We start from the raw sequence: 23900 nt of genomic DNA on the forward strand, positions 1-23900 counted from the left end.
GATTCTTCTGGGGCACGCCCTGATCCCGATAAAATACGGGCAGTCATCAAAGACTTTCCCGTGCCAACATGTGCCAAGGATGTTCGCAGCTTCTTGGGCCTTTGCTCCTACTTCCGTCGGTTTGTCCGAAATTTTGCGAACGTTGTGCGCCCTCTCAAATAAGCTCCTCAAGAAAGACGCTGCATTCATTTGGGGCCCTGAGCAAGCTGGTGCTTTCACCGAGCTGATTGGGCTGCTTACGTCCCCGCCCATTCTCGCTCACTTTGATACGTCAGCTCCAACAGAAGTCCGTACCGATGCCAGTGGCCACGGTATTGGCGCTATCTTGGCAGAGAAACAACAAGGGCGAGAACGTGTTATTGCCTACGCCAGCCGCCTTCTCTCCTCTGCTGAGCGCAATTATCCATCACCGAACGCGAGTGTCTGGCTCTCGTTTGGGCAGTGGGTAAATTCCGCCCCTATTTGTACGACCGCCAATTCACAGTCATCACTGATCACCACGTTCTGTGTTGGCTTTCGTCCCTCAAAGATCTTCAGGACGCCTTGGCCGCTGGGCTCTGCGCCTTCAAGAATACAACTATTCCGTTGTGTACAAGACCGGCCGGTTACATCAAGATGCAGACTGCTTGTCGCGCCATCCTGTCGACCCTCCTGACGTTTCTGCGGCCGGCATACCTGTCACCGTTCTCTCACTGGCTGCTTTTCGCGATATTGGAGCCGAACAACGTCGGGACGCCTCCTTACAAGACCTTATTCAACGGCTCACTTCAACGACGCCCGATCTTTCCCTTCGCATGTTTGAACTCCAAGATGGTATATTGTACCGCTCTAACATGCACCCAGACGGCCCTGCCCGACTCTTCGTTGTGCCTGAGCATCTGCGTCAGACTGTTCTTGCCCAGCTTCATGATGTCCCGACTGCCGGTCACCTTAGCGTGCCACGGACCTATGACCGCGTTCGTCGGCGCTTCTATTGGCCTGGTCTTTACCGTACGTCTGCCGTTATGTCGCTGCGTGTGACCTTTGTCAACGACGCAAAAAGCCGACCACTCTCTCTGCTGGTCGCCTTCAACCACTTGACGTACCATCAGAACCATTCTTCCATTCTTCCGTGTAGGTGTTGATCTAGTAGGCCCTTTTCCTACGTCTGATTCGGGAAACAAGTGCATTGCTGTAGCAACAGACTACGCCACCCGATATGCAATCACACGGGCTCTTCCGACAAGCTGTGAAACCGATGTTGCCGACTTCCTCCTAGAGAACGTCATCCTTCCCCACGGCGCCCCTCGACAGCTCCTCACCGACCGAGGCCGCTACTTTCTAAAGTTGTCAACGACATTCTGCACTCGTGCGCGAGTAAACACAAGCTTGCTACTGCTTATCATCCACAAACGAACGGTCTAACCGAGCGCCTTAACCGCACCCTTACTGACATGCTGTCCATGTATGTCTCCATTGACCATCGTGACTGGGACGTTGCGCTGCCGTTCGTTACCTTCGCCTTTAATTCGTCTCGCCATGATACCGCCGGCTTCTCTCCATTCTTGTTTGGCCGCAACCCTACGCTACCTTTCGACACCATTCTGCCTGCTAGCCTGAATTCCACGCCCGAGTACGCCCGTGAAGCCATACTCAAAGCTCAAGAAGCACGCCATATTGACCGACGTCGAGTTGTGGAGTCGCAGGACAATCAGCGGCGCTTATATGACGCCCGCCATCGTGACGTCCATTACACACCGGACACCCTGGTTCTCCTTTGGTAGCCGTCGCGACGCGTTGGCCTCTCGGAGTAGCTACTTTCACGCTACTCTGGCCCTTACCGTGTCTTGCGTAAAGTAACTGACGTCACGTACGAAATCGCCCCTCTTGAGCCAACCGTGGTTCAGCATCGCTCCGACGTGATCCATGTCGCGCGTCTTAAGTTGTATCACTCGCGCGCCTCCTAACCAGCACCGAGCCGGTGCTTCCGCCGCCGGGGGTCATGTGACACGCTGACGAAGATGATGTCAGCTTGGTCGGAAGACGACGACGCTCTGGACTTTGCGCACTGTCTATCATCTTGTCAGCCGCTACGATTATTGTAAACATCCTGTAAATATACGTCTGACTGTTTTTAACCCCGTAACAATATTTTCAAAGCATATAACCGTTCAAAAGGACAGAAAGGTGGGCCAGTTGGTACGGTAACATGATCTTGGATTGTAGCGCGAAGTGACACGGACAGCCTGACCTGTTTTCCTCCAATCTCTGTCCGTGTAACTTCGCGCTACAATCCAAGATCATGCTACAGAGTTCAAACTTTCGGTACATATGACCAAAAAATAAAGAACGCGCCGCGTCGCGTTGCCGCGCCCGCCAATGAGAGCGCAGCGCAAGTCCGCATCTTCGCGGAAGAGCTCAGCGGAACACCCGGCAAACGCGGCGCACCCCTGCGCGCCCACCGTGCCAAGTTCAAGGGGCTTTAGCCGTACTCATGTAGGGTGGCTGAAACGGGGCTCTAGCTCGTGTGGGTGCTGACGAGTCAGCGGTGGTGCGGGCGTTCGCCGCGCGTCATGCTTTCGCGAACTTCACTTTCACTTTTTAGTTCAGACTTACCCCATTCAATATGGAAATAAATTCAATTCAAAAACGCGCCACGCGGTTCCAGCTTTATGCCGAAACATCCTTAAGATAAAATGGACAGACGTTAGAAATGACACATGCAGATTGAAAAAAATCAGGGCAGTTTTGTAATGGGATTGTAATGTCTCTACACATTGGACAAATGCCGTTTTTCTTTCGTGATGTATGATGCAAGAAACAAAAAAGAGAAGACCACACAAGACAAGTACTGCCAAAATGATTGGTCTTCTTCCTATCACATATGTGGCTCCTATCCACTATGGGGGACTGGCCAACAAATCGACTCGCCCAGCTGTCGGCCTTTCTGAAGGTCGTTTTCCCCAACATGTCGGGATGAGTGGCTGTTACAGAACAAAATTCGACAGCTTCTAGACGATTCAATAGCTCCGATATTTGATAATCCAACAGTTTCATGCAGTAAAGCACGCGATCATTGGTCGCGGCTGATTACGATACTTCATCCGGGCCCCCACACCCCTCGCCAATAGTTTAATCATCATCGGCCTATTTCTACGTCCACTGCAGAATGAAGGCATCTCCCAGCGATCTCTCATCACCTCTATCTTGCGCTAGCTGATTGCAAGTTGCGCCCGCAAGTTCCCCCAATTTCATCGACCTACTTAATTTACCGCCGTCCTCGACTGCGCTTCCCAATTCCCTTAGTACCAATTCTCTAATGGAACATCGGTTATATGCCCTACGCATTACATGGCCTGCCCAGCACCATTTTTTTATTGCGATTACACGGACACTGCAAGCGAAGTTTTGCCGTCGTCGTCGCCGTGAGGTTCCGCATATGTTTCGGCGTATGTATGTTGCACACCATGCGATATACGCGGGTTATAATGCCACAGCATTCTATCACTAAAGTTGCTCATACCGGTGGAGGTATTCTGTAAGAGTCCACAAAAGTGGACGGTCTATTTCGGTCGTTCCTGATTGGCTAGGGCCACTTGTCTCCTCCTCGCTCGTACAGCTACATCCAATCAGCAGCGGCCGATATGGACAGTCCACTAGGTGGACTCTTACAAACTACCCCCCCCCCCCTGGTCTCACATTCATGACAAAAAATTATTTCTCGTAATTTTGAGAATGGCAGCCCAGGAACAAATGCCATTAAACAAAACACCCACACTCATAAACAAATGTACATCCTTTGGGTGTATACTTGCCACACAACACTAAAAAAAAGGTAACCCTTTCGGTTGTATATTTGCCACACACCTATAGTCATCGGTCTTGCTTGCGTTCCTTTCTTGAAAACACTGCTCTCGCTACTTTCCTATCGAGAATGCTCTGTCATGCTGATAACTCATGCCGTTCGCGACTTGGAAGTACCGGGCTCGCAGCTTTAAAGAAAGGAAACGCGGGCAAAACAGATGATGATAATCGTTGCGTGGCAAGATACGACTCAAAGGGTGTAATTTTGTAGAGTTCACAACGATGCATTTTATCTCAAATCTTCCCAGGCTTAATTAAAAGTTTGAAACAATAACAGAGCTCGAACCTGAAAATGATTACATTATTTTGGCGCGGCTATGCACTACCTGCGGGATAGACCCGGGAAAGAGGTTTGAAACATACCCGATACGCGGCTGCTCGACGGCGTGCTCGCATGGCGCGTCACCTCTCCTTGCTTATTGACTTGATTATATACCGGGTGTGTCTGTGATGACGAACTAACAGGCCTGCCGCGCAGTGCGATTGGCGCGAAGCGCGTTCCGCAGTATGGCTGCACGCAGCCCATGGCCAGCGGCGGCAGCCTAGACACCAGCCAGAACATGGTGTCGTCCGCGACGTGCGCCCACAAGTGCCGACGCAACGAACAGCAGCAGACCGTGGCGCTGGCCGCGACGGTGGTCGGCCCGGCGATCGGCGTGTTGCTGGTCCCACGCGCTGTCCGGCGGCAGCTGGCCGTGCCGGGAGAGCTACTGCTACGGGTCTCCGGCGCCGCCACGCTGCCGCTGCTCGCCTGCCGGCTGCTGCTGGTGCCGCCGGCCGGCCGGCTGCTGGCCGCTGCAGTTGGCCTGCAGCTGTCCGCCAGCATCATGGGCCTGCTGCTCGCCAGCTGGGCACCATCGACAACCGGGTCGGCCGAGCCAAGGGTCGAGCCGCTCGACTGGTTTAGGTGCGGCCGTTCCGAGGGCAGGGCGCAGCTCTAAAATACGCCGCGCAGGAATGCGGTACCCGACAACCTGCTGCAGTCGTTCGTGCTCGAGGCGGGGCAGCGGGAGCCAGGCCGCAACCCGACCTACCAGGCGGAGGTGCGCGGCGACCGCGGCAACTTGCTGGGCGTAGCGTCGGCGTCGGCGCTGCTGGGATGTGCGCTGGCGCGCCAGCGTGGAAACCGGGCGTTGCGCACACTGCTGGCCGACACGGGGGACTCGCTGGCGCGGCTTCTCAACGGCCTGCTCGCATGGTGCTCTTCCCGCTCATCGACCTCGTTATATATTGGGTGTTTCTATGAAAACTAAGTATAAATTTCAAGATAGCCGTTTTCTACCAAAAGTACATGCCGTCAGCGGTGGCGAGCATGGGGTGATACGGGGTAATTAGTTGCGATTTGACAGAAATATGATTAACCTTTGAACTTCTGACCTGAAAAAGAAAATACGCTTAACCGCGGACGTTCCCAGAACTGCTGACCTTGAGGGACGCGGCTACGCGTGCGCTGCAGCCTCCGATCAGTTTGTTTCGCGCGCTCCGATAGCCGAAATTCGCCGTGCCAAAGTTCCGCAGGTAATCGCTCTTTTCACATTCAAAAGTTGATATAGCTTGTACGGATAGCTCGCTTCAATTTTTCCGTTACGAAGAGCCCGCTGAAACAAAGTTTAAAGGCTAAACCCCACGAGTGTGATTTTGAGCGCGACGAGCGACGGCTTCTAGCGACAAAACGGGCCGTCGCTTGAACGGATCGCTCGGTTCTAGAAATCTTGACTTCGTCGCTAGCCGGCCAGAAGTACTACGAGCGGCTATTTAACAACGCGAAGCCGAAACTGGATGTACATCCCTCAAATACTACAGATTCTCGCACGGAAGGAGCAAATTTACGATTAAATTTTTATACGTGCAAGGATAAGAACCTACTGCAGGACCCTCAGAAATATTTTCTGCTCTTTTTTACAGTAAAATACATCACCTTAAATTAATAAAGCACGCGTGACGCTAGTTTCGGCACATATATTGTAGCACTCTTCAATGAAGTACACTAAACACACTGGTTTATTGGGGGCGAACTTGTGCCCGGAAACTCCCCCCCCCCCCCCCCCCCAATATTAAGCATTCACACACTTTAAAAGAAGAGTTAACAGGAGCCTATTCCACAGTCAACCGCTTCTCTCCGCCGAACGCACTTTTCACGCGCCCCGAAGGCCAAGAGACACGCCGTGGCTCCTCATTGGACGGCAGACTCGGGCGCTGCCGTGAGCGGGTGCACGGGAGACACGCGCTGTATCGCCACGCGCGAGGCGTTGATGGCGCTCTTTTAATGGCGATGCGACGAGTAATGGGTTTTAGCGATGAGACGCTTGGAAAGGTGCCTCACGAGAGTGCTCGTAACTGGCATGTGGAGAGCTCTCTGCGGCATTAGTCCCTCTCCGAAAACGCATCGTCCCGATGCGTATGAAACAAATTTATCTAAAGATGTGTTTTCATTGCCTGTCGTAGTAAGGCTTCATGCGGACTACGTGTACGACCTCCGCATGGATGTGCCGCTTTGATCGCTCTTGCTCATGAGGGATGACTTCGTAATTCAGGTCACCTACTCGGCGAATAACTTCGTAAGGTCCAAAGTATCGGCGAAGGAGTTTTTCACATAGTCCGCGACGACGCACTGGTGTCCATACCGACACTTTGCCACCCGGGTGGTACTGAACTTCTCTGCGGCGCAGGTTGTAGTAGCTTGCGTCCCTACGTTGTTGCTGGCGGATACGGAACCGTGCCAACTGCCGGGCTTCTTCAGCTCGTTGTAGGAAGTCGTCGACGTCGTACGGGTTGTTATCATCTACCGGCAACATAGCATCCAGTGTGGTTGTTACTGTGCGGCCATAGACCAGTTGAAATGGAGTGACCTGGGCTGTCTCTTGTACTGCCGTATTATAGGCGAAAGTGGCGAAAAGCAAGAATGCGTCCCATGTCTTATGTTCGAGGTCGACATACATGGACAGCATATCGGCCAGGCTTCGGTTTAGACGTTCCGTCAGGCCGTTTGTTTGGAAATGGTATGCAGTGCTTTTTCTGTGACTGGTGTGAGTCATCTTCATCAGACATTGCATCAAATCAGCTGTGAAGGCCGCTCCTCGATTGGTAATCACGACCATTGGTGTACCATGTCGCAGTACTATGTTAGAAACGAAGAAATTTGCAACTTCAACTGCCGTTCCTGGCTCAAGGCAGCCAGTTTTAGCATATCGTGTTAAATAGTCCGTCGCTACTACGATCCATCTCTTCCCTGACGATGATGTTGGGAACGGGCCAAGAAGATACATTCCAACTTGTTGAAATGCCGCAGAGAGCTCTCCACGTGCCAGTTACGAGCACTCTCGTGAGGCACCTTTCCAAGCGCCTCATCGCTAAAACCCATTACTCGTCGCATCGCCATTAGAAGAGCGCCAGCAACGCCTCGCGCGTGGCGATACAGCGCGTGTCTCCAGTGCACGCGCTCACGGCAGCGCCCGAGTCTGCCGTCCAATGAGAAGCCACGGCGTGTCTCTTGGCCTTCGGGGCGCGTGAAAAGTGCGTTCGGCGGAGAGATGCGGTTGACTGTGGAATAGGCTTCTGTTAACTCTTCTTTTAAAGTGTGTGAATGCTTAATATTGAGTTTCCGGGCACAAGTTCGCCCCCAATAAACCAGTGTGTTTAGTGTACTTCATTGAAGAGTGCTACATTTTTGGTGGAGGTGCGGGGTATGATTGGAAGTCCCCAGTTCGTAAGAGAACGGAGCCCCGACCCTCAGCGATTGGAACCCAGGGAACTGACTCCAGTACACCAGCGCACGAGCCGCCGCATCCGAGGAGACCCACCCGAGTTCGGACCGCTTCCTGTTGCTGCAGCAGTGCAAGCAACAGTTACCAGCGACGGTGCAACCATGAACAGCCCAGTGGCATCGTCCCAGCTCATCGTGTACCCACCACGCACGCCCGAGTCCTTCCACGGCGATACGTTCGAAGATGTGGAAGACTGGTTAGAGCACTTCGAGCGAGTGGCACATTTCAACGGCTGGGACGAGACACGGAAGCTTCGCAACGTGTACTTCGCGTTAGAAGAGTCAGCGAGGACGTGGTACGTCAATCATGAAGCGACGCGATCTTCATGGGAAGAATTTCGGCGACAGCTGCTTGCCACGTATGCCAGCACCGATCGGCGAGAGAAGGCAGAGCACGCTCTACAAGCCAGAAACGAGCGCACTAACGAGAGTGTCGGCATGTGTATCGAGGACATGTCCAGTCTCTTAACGCGCGCGGATCCAAACATGACCGAAGAGAAGAAATTACGCCATCTGATGCGTGGCGTTAAGCATCAGCTGTTTGCAGGGTTCGTCCGCAACCCACCACACAGTGTTGCTGAGTTTCGCACCGAAGCGACGACCATGGAGAAGGCGCTGCAGCAGCGTGCCCATCACTACAATCGTGATGTCACCAGCGCACCGGCCGATATCCTGTCAGCAGGTCCAGGCAGTAACACCGAAGCACTAAGGGAACTGGTGAGATCAATCGTAAAGGAGGAGCTTCGAAAGCTGCAGCTAACGGAAGCCACGCCGACAGTTTCAACTCTCGCCGCCGTCATTCGAGATGAAGTTCGCCACGCCATTCTGCAGCCAGGACGCGAGGAACCGCCTGTCCATCATGACCAACCACCACCCGTACGTCGCGTGCCAACGTACGCTGATGTGTTATGTCAACCGACCGGGCATAGTTCTCCATTCGCGACCCCCAGCAGCCGCCAGCCGACTCTGCGCAGTGGACCCCTTCTAGCAGAGCTGAGGCCACGAAAAAGTGACGTGTGGCGTGCACCCGACCGGACGCCACTGTTTCCACTGCGGGGAAGCTGGACACCTTTACAGAATGAGTCCATATCGCAGAGCAGGTCTTCGCGGCTTTACGATAAATGCGCCTTGTCCCCGTAATGGCGAAAGACCCACCGAAATTCAGGACTACTTGACCCGACAACAGGATCCGGCTGCTAGATACCAACATCAGCCCCGATCATCAACGTCTGCACGCTACCGATCACCAAGTCCATGGCCATCCTCGATTTCACCAAGGCGTCGTTCACTGAGCCCACGTCCGGAAAACTGAAGCGAGCGACCTGTGGAGGCGAGGCCGCCGACGTTCGAAAGAGCCAAGATCCTCCGTCATATTTACCGAGCAGCCGCGACGAACAGAAGCGGATTAATAAGATAAGTGAACAGAGAATTTCCTCAGACTTGTGCATTACAATAGACGGTCATGAATTGCGTGCATTAGTTGACAAAGGTGCCTCACGAGAGTGCTCGTAACTGGCATGTGGAGAGCTCTCTGGGGCAATATTGCTGCCCTCATACCGGCAACACCGGGGAGACGTCGCTCAACATCGTCGCCCGCATGGGCTACGACTTGTAGGCGACGAGCGAACGCGACTGCCATCTCCATCGCATCGCTTATCGCTGTCGCACGCAAGGTCGCTTGCATGGGGCTTATACTGCTAATTAGCAACTATATACCTCGTATTACACGTCACCCTATGGCCGCCACCGCCGCCATTTTTCTTTCTTTTCTAAATGGCTGTTTTTAACAAAAATTGTTGCTGAGCTAGTTGATTCATGATTTCAAAACAAAGGTTACGGCGCTAAGCAGCCGAGGACGAAGTGAGACACAAACGTCATTACGGGCGCCCGTATATGCTGTTTGGCTCTCACTTGGTCGTCGTCTGCTTGGCGCCGTAACCTTTATTTTGAAAGCTATTTTTATCTATAACCTTCGTGGAAACGCCCTGTACACCGCATAATCAACTGCTGCAGGGCATGCCCTCTGGGCGCCCTGTCACTGGCGCTGCGAGTGGCCGACGAGGAGGCGGCGTGGTGGGGGGGCGGCGCCTCTTTGGCCGCGGCGGGCCTAGCGCTGCACGCCTTCCTAGTGGCCGTCCTGGTGGGCGCCACCACATCACGCCGCGACCTGCAGCGGTTGCTGGCCGCGCTACCGTGGCCGCTGTGCGTGGCCGCCGTGGCCGGGTCCAGCTGGCACGCACTGCCCGCCGCCCTGTGCGCGCTGCAGCAGCGCGAGCCCACCACGGCAGCCCTGTTGGTGGTGCACTGCGGCAGCGCGCTGTGCAACATGCTGCTACTGACTCCCGCCATGCTCCGGGGCAAGGGAGTCGGCTTCCTCCTAGTGGTGGCCGACTCCCTGTTCAGCGTTGGCCGCGGAGACGGACCGCTCGTGTATCTGGCCGGCCTACCCCCGCTGCCGGGCGCCATGTACGTAAGAAAGTGGGCCTCTTCGATTTGTCGTCTGGACCGTCCAGGACTGCCCGAGACGCCCATTGGCTGAAAGCATCGTCAGGCAGTCCGGGACTGTCAGGGACGGATAATCGAAGCAGCGAGCACGCGTGTGTCCGAGCACAATTACATGGCGCAAATCACTGCAGGCAGCGGCTGGCCGCCCTGCACGACTTGTTCGGCTCGTGTGGGTGCTGCCTGTTGCTCGAGGCAGCCCAGCAGCCCGAGCGAACCCTCAGCGTCGTCCGTTAGCAGGACTGTTCAACGAGCCACCAGGGGGTCTCTGCTGCCACAGCTTTTATTTCCTGCCTCCTCAGTCCCGGATGTCCCTGCGCCAGCAGCACAAAACAGACGTCCGACGCTGCAGCTGTGTCTCAATCTTCGCGCAATCATTCTGTCACACGCGTCATTAAAGACGAGAAGCACACAAGTTAAGCATGATTGGACAGCATAACTGTGGACGAGATTAAAGAAGCACTGACATAACGTTTCAGACTTTGCATTTTTTGCGTCAAAGGAATGTCCTCAATCTGGAAAGCCTTGACAAATAAAGGGAAGCACCAGAGCACGCTTAAATAATTTACAATGACTTTATTATATCCAAACCAGTTTTGAGTTTGTTTCCCAGGTTGTGTGCGCATCATGACGCAGGAGGAGTTCATGTGGAAACAGAACATTGTGGCGTTTTGGCCATAGAGATAGTATCTGACTGACTCTTTAGCAAAAGCTGGGCTAAGAAAGTGGCAACCGCAAGGACGCCGCCTTGTTGCTACCCCTGTAAATCGTAACATTATAAATGATTTTAAACAATGATGCAACAAGCATTTATGCACAGCATTTACGTATGGACATTGTCCAAAGTTCATTCCATATATTTTTGAGAAAGATCCGATGGCTATACATAAAATTTTGATGTAAAATTTACGGTGCTGCTGCTGGGCCCATCTCCTGCTCCCAAGTGACCCCCGTCCCCCCGTCTGCGTCCTGACATCATACACACAGCCGAAATAGACACTGGCTCATAGAGAAAATATTATAGTAACTTATTTAGGGTGCTCTGAGGCCAGCCAGTATTTTTTAAAGTGTTTTGAGCTCGAAGGCCTTCGTTTAACAGACCAAAAAAAAAAAAAAAGGAATATGACATGTTTCATGCAGAGCTCACACAATAGTAACTGAAAGCAGCATGCGAAAGGCTTCACAACACCTCAAACCAACCTAATCTAGTAACGATGCTCAACCACTCATCGCACGTGGTCTCATCCTGCCATACCAGGTGTCTGCATCGCTCAGCATAAGTGCCATGCTATTAACTGTCTGACCCAGCACTTTTGTTGCAGCATGCATATCTGGGCGAGCTGCCATGAACATGTACTTCATTGCAGTGCAAAAAGGTGGAGACAGCTATGGTGTTAAATTTTTTTACTCCATCTAAGTCTTTTCGCGTGGCAACTAAGTATGCTATCATTTTTGATCCCGTTGAAATCCTAGAACCACCTTCAGCTAAACACTTTTATGCAATTTCACACGCACGAAAGGTCCCTATGGTAGAGCTACAACCACAGCTACAATAAAGCACACGGAAATACCACAGGATCGCATTAGCTAAGCCTTTGGTCGCTATTGCCACCACCTTTCCCCTTTTCTTTTTTAAGGAGGCCATTTTCTCACCTGCCTTACTTTCTTAACAACACCATGTAACAAGCTTAAGTAAGAAATACAACAATTTCATTATGTATATAAACAAGGCGATGCTTCTTTTTAACTTTGGTGATGTCATGGTAAGAGCACCGTACAGTTCCTGTTGATTAACGGTACTACTACTGCCATTCATCAGGGGATGAAAATTTCATTTTTCTTTCATGAACCTTTCTTTGCCTTACACATTTATGTAAAGCTATTTTCAGTATACAGAATTTGTTCAGTTTTTCAGTAATGCAGAGTGCCTCTGCAGGCCAGTGGATGACAGACTTATTATATTCTTATACTACCCCATTATCAATGAAAGTACCATTTTCAGATATGCTATGCAAAATTGACCTTTTAATGTGATTTTGATAATGAATGTGAGCTTCAGAATTGTAGGTACTTAAGTTTGTTAGCACAGCATTACAAAAATTCGTAATGCAGAATTGCAAGAAAAGAAAAAAAAATGCAAATGCTAGTAGAACCGAATTGAACTGATGGAAGTTGCTAGGGAAATTCTGCAGGCATGAACATTATGCACGCGGCTTGCAAACGAGTTTATTTCTTGATCGCACACAATAAATGCAATAAAGTGATGACACACATCAGCTGCATGTGGGTATAAAGAGAAGGAAATGCCATAACTACAGCACGTTCACGCCAGGTTCCGATAAGAAGCACATGCATGCTGATAACACAGGGCACGCAGACACAAGTCTCTCAAGATCTTTTCATCTCTAGAGTTTCCATAATTTCTCTTGTCAACTGATCAGCAGATCTGCACAGAACGCACATTTTTTTTTTCCAGCAAAGGTGTGCAGTCGCAGGTTCTACAGTACAGGATTAGATGGTCCAGAAACTAGAAATATAGAACAGTGTCTCATGCCTTATGCACGTTAAACCCAAGCAACCTTGCAGAACATTAAGGTACACATCCGTTTAACACTATTAGTTTAAAGGGGCCTTGAAACACTTTTCGAAAGATTGGTCGCAAGATCAAGCAGAGTAGCCACCTGGTGGGCACTTGAAGCACAAATAATGCGGATTGCGCTGTGCACCTTCTGCTAGGCGCTACATGGTTACATGTGCATGTACGGTGTGAATATCTCTAAAGATTGTTTCTTCTGTGGTTGTAACACAGTAATAAACGCTAGTCTTCATTTTCTTAGGATGTACTTTGCCATGCACTATCATTCTTGCACTGTAGCCAAGATCAGTGACTGCCCATATACAGAATGCGATGTATGATTGTTCCATCCTTTGCTCAAAGCAATCTATCAATTTTATTGTCGCTTTATGCTTCACAAAGAGCATTTTACCTAATTTTAGGCAGATGAAGTGGTAGCAATGAGACGTGAATGCTGAGACGCACTTTAGTCATGCTGTCACAATGTGATGAATACTCCACAATCTCTGCGATACCACGAAGCATGAACGAGATGGCATGAACATCACTCAGCAGTAGAAAAAAACAATTGTAATGTAAGCATGCACTCATGATTACCACATCGTACACTTTATATTACAATAACTGCATTATGATAACTGCATGACTCTCGCTTAGTGAGTATGCAACCAGAGATGTTCTTATAATATGTTAATATGTGGTTCTGATACCATTACGGTGACTTCATTTTGCCTCGCAATTAAATTTTTAGTTTTTGTACTTATTTTCTGCTATAAAATCAACGCTAAAATAAGGTATATGATGATCATATGTGGCACGGCGGTCTACAGACGTAGGACATCATAACATGCACCGAATTGAAAGGCGGCTATTATAATTTCCTCTTGCTCTTCATTGTGGCATTAGCTTGATGCAAGAGTGGCCATTAGTAGCTGAAATAAGCGAACCTAATGATTCTAGCTCCTCAAATAATTAGAACTTTGTCGCATCGCTGTCATGCTAGTAATCATGCAATGGCAATAAAAACATTTTTGTCAGAAGGAACCTGATGATATTAACATACTGTCACTCACTGCAGTTGCCTAGCTTGCCTACCTGAACTCATTCACTGTTTGCATTTCACAGCGAATAAAAAAATAAAGATACATGTGTATAATTGGTGATGTAGAGCGCATTAACTTGCTAATTTACCTTTACTGAAATACAGACATTTTTAAACCAGCGCAAAAATTCGCAGAGAATGTGGCAATTATTAATTTGAGCAAAAATATTAAGAGTAGGTGGAACGCAAGGAAAACTTGCACAAAAAGCCCCAAGTGCCAAAGCAGAGGCTGTCTCGTGGAGCGCCAGTTCCCTGCTGAATGACAGTTTGCACTTCTTTTAAGTAAATAGAAACATCCTGCGCATTTCGTGCAAATGCAGGCATCGGAGGGCAATACAAGATCAGTTTACTGCAGTAAGCGCGTTTCATTACCAGAAAACAGGGCCACATAGTTCACAGCGGAACGCCGCCATGTACATTTCAGTGCGCGCCATCTACCGCCTATCTACACTAACGCAGCGATGGTGCTGCCACCTGTAGTTCCTAGTGAACAGTAAGAAAAATTTGGCAATCTGTTAGAGAGGTTCTTGTGCACATATGAGCCAAATGTTATTGCACTGCATGCCGCAGTGCAATATCACTTGTTCTCACGTCTGCACTGTCGTCATGCAGCCATCGCAAGCAGCTGGACCTACAACAGCTATTGGGTGATTTCGCGATCACATGAGCGTTCTCATTAAACAATTATTGTAAATGAAGTATATATGCCTGCAATTTCAAAAAGAGAGAAAAACTATTTCATCTTTGTCCTGCCGGTCTAAACATGACAGTTGCACCTTGCTGAGTCTGCTATGCATGGCCTCAAAGATAAAAAGTGCAGCGTAGATACCACAGCTGCCATAGTGTACCATAACGAGCAGTCTCGCATTAGACTTTTTGATCAAGGCATTGCTCCCTTCCACCCCTTTTCTTTCTTCCCTGTGTAGCTTCCAGCATGCTAGCGGAAATGAAAGGAAACAGAAAGCTGCAGATTGGTTTGATAATTACATCTGAGTTCACTTGTGCTTGAAGGATGCGAAAATTTTTTGCAGCAGGAGATTCATGAGGCGATGTAATTTAATAGTGATATAATTCAACAATTAGTTAGAAAGGTGCTTCATGGCCCCTTTAACATACAGGAATGCGTACATAATAGAGATGTTAAACAATAAGGTACGATCTGATGCCTTGGGTCAAACAAATCGGCGAATGAGCTCATAAATTAAATGCGCTTTCTGGTTACAAGTAGTGCCTCAGCTGCGTTTAGAGAAAACGAATGCTCATTTCAACAGTTACTGGCAACAAACGATAGCGAGAGCACAGCAATCACGAGGATTCACACTGAAGCGGGAGCCGTGGATACCGCCATGTTTGACAATATTTCTTAGTGTATGTAAAGATTAGGTACATCAAACTTACTAAGTATGTTAACACAGCGTACGTAAATCGCAGAAACCCAATAACATACAAATCAGGCACACTGTGGATAACGCTACTTCTTTATGTATACAATGCACTTACTTTTGTAATTATATTATAGTGTGTGTTCCTTTGCCTGTCTTGCTTAGACAAGTACTTAAAGGAAAGCTGAAGGGTCTGTAGAATTCAATAAGACGCTCATATACGGATGCGGGAACCTTATAAACAATGAAGGTAAAATTTTGGGGGGGACTTTTCACTTAGGAGCGACGCAATCGTCGGTTAAAATTGCGCTGTAGCTCCGCCCACCGTCGAGCGCCGCGCGCTGCTGCTGACGCTGACTATACGAGCGGAGACCGGAAACCGCGGCTTAGTGACGTCAACACTGGTGTTCCGCTCCTTCGCAGTCTTTGCGACCGTGCCTGACCGGGCTTATTTCTGCGTGCGTGCCGTCCTAATCTGCTTCGCTCGACCCTACATTCCTTTATTTGTGTGTATATAGGAGTGGTAATTCACGTGCGCAGCATCAATTGAACTTGTAGGCCGATCATGCCGGCGTTCTGTGCAGCCTACGCTTACACGAACACCAGCGGCCGCGACGATGTACCGATGTTCCATTAGTTCCTGCAAGACAAGAAGCTTTCAGCTAAGTGGGAGGCTGCCGTGAAACGAAACAACTTCAAGCGCTCAAGAACAACAGTGTTGTGCTCTAACCACTTCCGTGACGATTACTACCGGAGTTTATCAATAATGCGTGCTTCGGGTTCTCCTAAAAAAATATAGTTACCACGCTGAACGGAAGGTGCATGTTTATCGCCCACCCTTGACGCAGGTTTCATCGCCAAGCGCCGCGAATTTTCTATTCGCACGTGTGTTGTGAAACAGCCTGCATGCAGCTACCATAACGTAGTGCAAGCGTAAAGTTTGCATGTGTTGGAAAGCCTGCTCATGCCAAGACGCTGCGCTCGCCCTTCTCTCGCACACATAAGAAACCGACCATCTCATGTAGCCGACGGAATTCGCCGGTTACGAGTAGCGTGCGGATGGCACGCTGATGAAGGTTCTATACTACACGTGCTACAACAGCCTGTAAACTTTTCCAGCGTTTAAATCGTCTGTGTAGATTGCCGACAGCTTTGGGGCAGCGCACAAATGCTGAAGATCGCATCACCACTTACGTTCTATGAGGAGGCATGCAGGAACATACACTAAAGTTGTTTGCCCGGAAACGTACTCACTGTAACGCTGAATGCAGCTTAGCAAAAAACATACTCGCCAAAGAACATTTCCAACACGAGGAGATGCTAACACTTCGCCTTCGTTCGCGTGGAAAGCAGTGCTTGCACCAGCATTTTTTTGCTTCTTGGAGAGGCCGGCTCTTCGCAATCGGCTCGTACATGTAGTATGTACAAGTATGTACGTACGTGTAGTATGTACAAGTGTAAACCCCTTACAAGTGATCTTGCACGTGACAGCGACATCGCTACAAGTGAGGCGATGGCTGTCGCGTTCACTCGTCATCTGCAAGCCGAACTCCACGCGAGCGACGGCTTTGAGCGACGACTTCCCGGTATGAGGGCAGCAACATACGCGCCGAAACTTGCGTGACGCATGCTTTATCAATTTAGGTTGATGTATTTTACTGAAGAAGGAGCCCAAAATATTTCTGAAGGTCTTGCACTAGGTTCTTATTCTTGCACGTGTAAAATTCAATAGTTTGCTCGTTCCGTGCGACAAACAGTAGTATGTGAGTTATGTACATCCAGTTTCGGCTTCGCACAATTGGCTAGTCGCTCATAGCATTTCCAGGCGAAAAGTTCTAGATTTCTAGAAACGAGTGATTGAGCGACAACACAGAGCGATTTGTTCAAGTGACGGCCCGTTTTGTCACTCGAAGCCGTCGCCCGTCACCGTCGCGCGCAAAATCGCTCTCGTAGAGTTTGAACTTAACGCCGAACTCCTCCGAGAAACGCAAGCTCTCGAAAATTTCCATGACCGTCTCAGCAAAACACTACCAAACTACTTTGCACCATGCTTCGTGTGTAGCGGCAGCAGTCAGTCCGGACGAACACCATTGCTGACGTCACGAGGCGCCCGACCAATCACAGGCGGAAACGAGGCGCGCGAGCTGGGCGTGTCTGCTGCTGCACTTTTAGTCGAAATAAAATATGTTTGCGCTTTCTTTCACTCAATTTCGATGCTATATTCGAATTCAGAGGGTTGAAAACCATGGCGTACTGCTCTTCACTCATTTTTTCTGGAAAACCTTTCAGCTTCCCTTTAATGTCTTATTACTGTACTTACTCGAATGTAACGCAGCCACAATTGTAACGTGAGGGTTGACTTTTCAGTAAAAAAAAAATACTGTGAATGTAATGCGAGATGAAAGGAAGAATGGTATTTTTGTTCGAGAAATCACAATTTGGAAACAAGTTCTCTTGGGCAATCCCTTTCAGGGATAGCATCGTGAAATCTCGCGTGACTTGGCACCGAAAGCATCCCTGACAAGTGTTTTTGGCACTGTGCCAAGCTTGCTATCAGTGCCAAGAGTGCTGTCAGCCATATACTTCGAGGCGTTCAGTGGCGGGACTAGCCAAGCCTCGCGAAATTGAAACTATCTCTGAAAGTGATCGCCCGAGAAAAACATCTTCGAGCTTGTTTAATGCTTCTTAAGGGGCCACAAAACGATTTCATATAGGGATGCTATCAGGCCACTTGGAGGTGCACAGAGCTCTTCCAACTGGCTTCGGATTTAAGGAGGGCCTCCGGTTGGTCTTTTTATCCGCGAATCATTCACTTGATGTCAAGCCGCCAAGCCACGGTGGAGTTTCCCGCCCTCTCGGCCATCAAAACTGCTCATCTCTCGAAGTGGGCGTGATTATCTTGCTGGTGTCTTTGCCGATTATACAACTTATCAAGGGTATGTGAACATGCCTGGCTATACCTCCAGTTATGTGCCACTGGGTAGGTGCCCAAATATACAAACAGAATAAGAATTAAAGATGGTGTGGTGGCTCTGGTGCGCCGCAGCACCGACGACAAAAAGGATGACATAAGAGAACACCTTGACAGTGTGCACGCTGTTAGCACTAAATCAGTTCTTGCCTAGCGCTCCCCGAGTCTCATCATTTTAATGCCATGGCATTGCAGGCCTCGTGTCGCAAAAAATCCAATGTCGGCGTCGGACATTGCTTGGCGAAAAATCATTCTGAACCACAACCACGGCATTACTGAACTAATTGATTCCTCAAAGTAAAATACATCAGAAAAATTGTATGTCCTATTGTGCCATTACCACCAGCCCAAAATCTGAATCTATAAGATGCAGAATTTATCCTGCGAACGCCCTTTGGACAAACCCGGGGCTGCGCCGAAAGGCACAGCGCCCTAAACTCTCCCTTGACAAGTCAAGATGCTGAGCCGTCAGGCAGCGGCATCCTGAGGAGAAGCATCGGCAAGCGACATGTCCAAACGTGCAACAAAGTGCTAGACAGCCCGGCGCTGTATTTCCTTTTCCCTGGAGGTCACCGCGCACGGCAACTTTGAAGCGGGTGGCCAGCGCGGTCGCTGGTTGGACCTCTCGGACGACCGTTGAGTGCTGGCTTTGTATTGGGCCGTTTGAGTAACAATCGTTTCTCGGGGCTTTATAAGCCCCGCCGCCGCCGCCTGGAGAACCGGATCCATCGACCCACCGGGAGCCGAGTGCCGCTCTCGAGTGGAGTGAGATGTGTCACGCGTTAGTGTCTCGCCGGACGTCGCCGTGCGGGAACAGTCGCGTTTGCTGTGAGCTCTCGGCCCCCGTACCAATCCGATCTTGTCCTGTATAATGACCTGTATATAGTGTATAAAGTCCCTTTCGTTATTCTCATGGACGCCTGACTCGGAGTCTTCGCTACCAACGCTCTGTCACGAAACGGGTGACGGGCGCTACAGGACCACCTCAAAGTCGTAACAGCCCTAAACACAACGTACAGACATCATAGCATCTGAGTTTAATTTGTATATACTAGAAAACATAATTCTGAAACGCAAACACAAACCCCTTTTACAAGTGGCATGGCCGACTCAGTTCCTTGCAACAACACCATCACGCTCGCCTCCGCGCATTTACAAGAAAGCTGCGGTTGCCAGGAAGTGTGACAAGCAGTCAGGTATCTTTGAAATCGATCGCGTTCCACTCTTCACAGGCGAAGTTTAAGTGTCCTAAAAATTTTTTTTCTACACATTGGTGACCCAGAATGGATCACCACGAAGTTCCCCTTGTAAGTTCCGGGTTTGACCTTTCTCAATGGCTACTTGTCAACACTTGTGCCATCTGCCTGCATCATTTCTATCTGCAAAACCTGGACCTCTGGTTCCTTCAAAGATTCAGGGAGCTTTGATATTGGCAATATCACATTGCAGCAAGCCTGGTTCAGCCATCTTTGGTCACGACTGCTTGACACTGCCTGCTGCGTGTCATTCATGAGGCACACCCCAAACATATGCAGTTTTGTCGCCATTCATCACAAAGGCATGTTTCAGCATGCTTCAGTAGTGCCAGTCACCCCACTTTGTCCCTTTTAATGTGATTAGCATTGCACTTCATCCGCCTGCGTCTTTGTGTCCCTTTTTTTTTTGCCAGTGTAAAACTCAGCACAACGTAATCATGATACTTAAGATACCTCGGGCATTTTTCGCTGGCTATCTATCAGTCTTCCTATCTGCGTCTCTAACTGCTATGACGCCAACTTGGGTCGCTAGGTAGTCTGTGGTGTAATGAAAGAGCATTGGGCTGCTGTGCTGAGGAAGCCGAGTTTGAAACCGACCACCAGACCAACTTGGGTCACTGGATATGCGACACTGGGTCTGTGCCGCTCCTCAATTAACCTCTTTCACGCCAAATTTGATTGCAAGGTATGTGGCACTAGGTATGTGGTGCTCATCAATGAAACTGTCGCAGCACCAATGTGCTGATGTTCCGACGACGACAAAGTCCACAAAGGTACTTCGTACTTGCATTTCAATGTGGCAGCATCTTTTTCCTGCTCCGCCACAGTGGTGACAATGGACCGTGGAAAAATGCGTTCCAGAAGATTGTACCGGGCACTCAACAAGCACCAAGTAAGCCAAAAACCTGGACCCATCTATTATTATGGCGTTCTGACTGCAAGAAACCTCCGTGTACTGCATCTTGGAAACACTGCAGCTCCCCAAGTTCTGGCCTGGAAGCTTTACTATTTGGCTTTTCAAACTGGGGGCAAGTTTCTACCTCCATAGCGCCACATCGCAGCAGGACAAGTACCAAATACTGGTAGCTATACTTGTGCCCGTTCTGCACCGACATGACATGTCCCGCGTCCAGGGCCCCAGGCTTACCACGTGCTGCGGACCTTCATGCTGGCCCTACGAGCATGGGAAGTGCCGCGACACATTCTCGCAGCTGTGAAATCACAACTCCAGGTACTTTTGACCACCACAGCGCCAGCTACGTTGAGTGCTACCCCAACGGCAACTACTCCTCGTGGTCTGTCATTTCTACCACAGTCTACCTGATTTTTGTACAGCTCCGAGTGTTTCCCCGGCATCGCCTTCCAAGAATGCGTCAGCCAAAACTGCGCCCAGGTCCCGTCCTCACTTCCCCTACACTTCCCTAGTCTCCTGAGCTGCCTCAGTCGACGTTTCACCAGGGTGACACACCTTACACTCAGCCCATCACAATTACAGCCGACTTTCAAGGTGTCCCGCTTCAGCACCCAGAACTTGCAACGTGAAAAGCCAAACCTTCTCAAGCTTCGGGCCCTATCATTGGCTTCAGCGCTGCTGAAACTGACTCACTGTACACTGGCGTGAGCGGAACGGCAGTAATGGCTGCCCACGATTCACCGTGCCTGTCCTGTCATTTGGTTGACTCACCATGAAACCACGACCTCCACCCTCATGTCACATGTAAAGACGACAACCAACTGACCAGAACCAAAGTCCGCAGAGCGGCTCAACCACTCTTCGCAGCCATTGCCGCCTTTCCTAGCATCCAGTTAGGTAAGTACTCATTCACAACAAGCCGAGTAACTACATGACACCCGGTGCTGTTGTAATGAACGTGTCACGGCGACCACATGTGCAAAGACAACTTCCGCACGGCCAAGTATGCCTCGAGTGGCCCACACAACCTCTCAGTGGTTATGTTCAACCATCAGGCGAGCTACCATACCACGCATTTACCATACCATGCAATTTGACATTTAGGGAGAAAGTAGGCAACATTATTCGTTATCTGCAGCACATTTCTTTGTAGGTCAATTGTGTGTTTTGAAAATATTTATGGAATAGCCATTTTCTTCCCTATTTTTATGCATCATACGCCTGAGATGTAGTTGGTTTCCCAGGTCCCCTGGGTGAATAAAGCAAAACACATTGTTTATATTTGCTTGGATTAGGAAGCATTTTACCGGTTATCTATGTCTTCGAGCTTGCGCAGGTTTCCATTATCACATGCCTCCAATCTCAATGATGGTTCAACTGAGAGCGGGAGTGTTCTCTTCGAGAATGCACTTCTCTCTGCGCTTTGTGAGGGGTGCTCGTAGAGATACTCCGGAAAATACAGCAAAAGATTATGGATACCGCATCAGATTGAAGCGCAGGCTTTCCACGCTGTGTAGATACTTCCTGGCCTTCAATGATATGCACATAATGCATAAGTATGTACTTTGCATCAAAGTGCAGCTCACAAATGGAATCAGTGGCATCCAAAAGGCCGATCGGTGTGGTGAAGATTGAGCTTCTGCACACGTCAGCTTTCTTCATCTTTAGGGACTCCAAAGAGCGAGATTACAAAGACGGCGCCGAATAAAAACACACGAAGAAGGGGGACACGAGACAGCACGTAGGTGCCTTTGAGTCTTTGTAATCATGCTTGACCAACTAGCCCACCAACACATGCTCAGTTAAAGAGCGAGAGCTTGCCCTGACCTTTCAATCTACTGTATACGGTTTTGCAACCCACTACACAACAGTAGTTCTTTCATCGAGGTGTGCTCATCCTCTCATTCTTCGAACACTCTGCCAAGTCACCAAGTTACAAGACAAACCAGAGACATAAGCGACGGCCGTCTGCGCACGTAGACATCGTGCAGACAGCATCGTTTGACGGAAGCAAGGAACCTCAATTCATGGCAAAGCAGTGATTTTATTGTATGCTTCTTTTTCTGCATATACTAGGAACAAAAATTGACATAAAAAAAAAACATAAGCACGACGGTGCATCGAGCAGATGACAGCGTGTCGAGCAGATGACAGCTCGATGCCGCCGTAACCACCGTCGGTAGGCGCGGTTCTGCCGCGCTGCCAAGGCACCGGATTGACCGGAACATCAGCGGAAGGAGGGGTTTTAAGAAGAAGGTGACTGCAGCGGCGCCACAAATTTCAACGTTTTTTTGCTTCAATCTCATTGCTTGCTGCGGCCTCCGTTGGACCCACTCCCCTATTCTAATACACTCTACTTGGAACGAATGATTTAGTCCAGAAAATAGAACTTTGTGGGCTAACGTCGTCCGAAAATCCGGTCGTGAAAATGCATTAGCTCTATGGGAACCCTGATGGCACATTTACAAAGTTCGGATGTTCCATCAAGTCCGAATTTCTTGAGTCCGAAAAGTCCATCGGCGACTGTAGTTGGTTCTTGGATTTCAACGGGCAGCATCCTTTTTCTGCTCCGCTACGAAACTATTTGACACCAACTTGGGTAACTGTAAATGTAGCACTGGGTATGTGCCGCTCTTCAATCAAAAAAAACCTTGAACATTTTTCAGGTGCTGGGCAGAATCCAACCCACTCCATTTATATTTAGACAATCTTCTCTGAATATATATTCACACATGCGCCATGCATGTACTGTGCAGTGCTACAACTAGATGATGCAGCATGTTCGGTCGGAAGTGCGAGAGGAGCTCAGCTGCATACAGGATGCATGCATGACGTGTTACGGCGTCTGCAATATTGACACGTGTACTTATCTTTATTGGGCAACCACGTTTCGCTGCCTAACAAATGTAATCGCACAGCGTGGGACGCGCCTGCATGTATCCGAAGTTTCTGGAAAGTTATCGATGCTTCTATCTGCTGTCTGTTGTCGCCGAACCTTATGTTATCTGATTTCATCACATGACGCGAATAATGCAGAACTTTGTGGAAGACATGCGGGTCCCAGCGGTTAATCTGGAACATCCGACGAACGATCTATAAAAGCCGACGCGCCTGACCCGCTGATCAGATTTCCGACGATCGCCGACCGTGTTCGCCGCTATCGTTGTGCTATAAGTGTAACCTGTTTTTGTGGGCACAGGTTCGCCCAATAAAAGCTAGTTTTGTATTCCACCATATTGCTGCTTTCTTCACCGTCACTACCACGTGACAATATGATGTTGCTACACTGTTTCAATGCTAATCGCATTAACGTCAACATTCATTGCGAGATACATTCTGCCGGAATATAATGTGTACATGCAACTAGGGCTACAGATTGGAGTGGCAGGCAACAGCTGCACATGCTCCCAGCCAGCGCAGCTGCTGCAAACCTGGACCTGGACGCTCCTCCAGCTGCTGCCTTTTCCTCCTGGAACTGCTCCTCTTCTGGCTTGCCGCTTGAGCCGGGGCTGCATTGCACAATGACCAAGTCAGCTGCTGCACAACCATATAAGCCGTATATTTTACATGCCCTTGCTCGCAGCTAATCCTAG

General features: G+C 49.6%; 2 protein-coding genes across 5 annotated transcripts in view; one reads left to right on the forward strand and one right to left on the reverse strand.

The window, feature by feature from the left end:
- The first annotated feature begins 4288 nt into the window (after nt 1-4288).
- On the forward strand, nt 4289-10528 carry LOC142559713 (uncharacterized). The gene is made up of 4 exons (XM_075671280.1): nt 4289-4750; nt 4799-5041; nt 9620-10072; nt 10243-10528. The coding sequence occupies exons 1-4, from the start codon at nt 4368-4370 to the stop codon at nt 10343-10345; spliced, it is 1182 nt and encodes a 393-aa protein (XP_075527395.1). The 5' UTR covers nt 4289-4367; the 3' UTR covers nt 10346-10528.
- LOC142559715 (zinc finger Ran-binding domain-containing protein 2-like) overlaps nt 10374-23900 on the reverse strand; it is a 122223-nt gene continuing 108696 nt past the window's right edge. For 2 of the 4 annotated variants that reach the window (XM_075671283.1, XM_075671281.1), the window contains one exon: nt 10374-23816. In XM_075671283.1, the coding sequence (XP_075527398.1) occupies nt 23627-23816 (190 nt within the window). In that variant the 3' untranslated portion in view covers nt 10374-23626. The remainder of the gene's footprint in view (nt 23817-23900) is intronic. The other 2 variants (XM_075671282.1, XM_075671284.1) reach the window with 2 other exon arrangements.

This window comes from Dermacentor variabilis, chromosome 10 (genome assembly GCF_050947875.1).
Source record: "Dermacentor variabilis isolate Ectoservices chromosome 10, ASM5094787v1, whole genome shotgun sequence".
NCBI classification, from domain to species: Eukaryota; Metazoa; Arthropoda; class Arachnida; order Ixodida; family Ixodidae; genus Dermacentor; species Dermacentor variabilis.

Excerpts from the sequence above, each read along its gene's own strand:
- LOC142559713 (XM_075671280.1), top strand. The coding sequence starts at position 4,368 with ATGGCCAGCGGCGGCAGCCTAGACACCAGCCAGAACATGGTGTCGTCC. Across the intron at positions 4,751-4,798 it reads GAGCCGCTCGACTGGTTTAG|GAATGCGGTACCCGACAACC; the intron begins GTGCGGCCGTTC and ends TACGCCGCGCAG. Across the intron at positions 10,073-10,242 it reads CCCCCGCTGCCGGGCGCCAT|GCAGCGGCTGGCCGCCCTGC; the intron begins GTACGTAAGAAA and ends AAATCACTGCAG.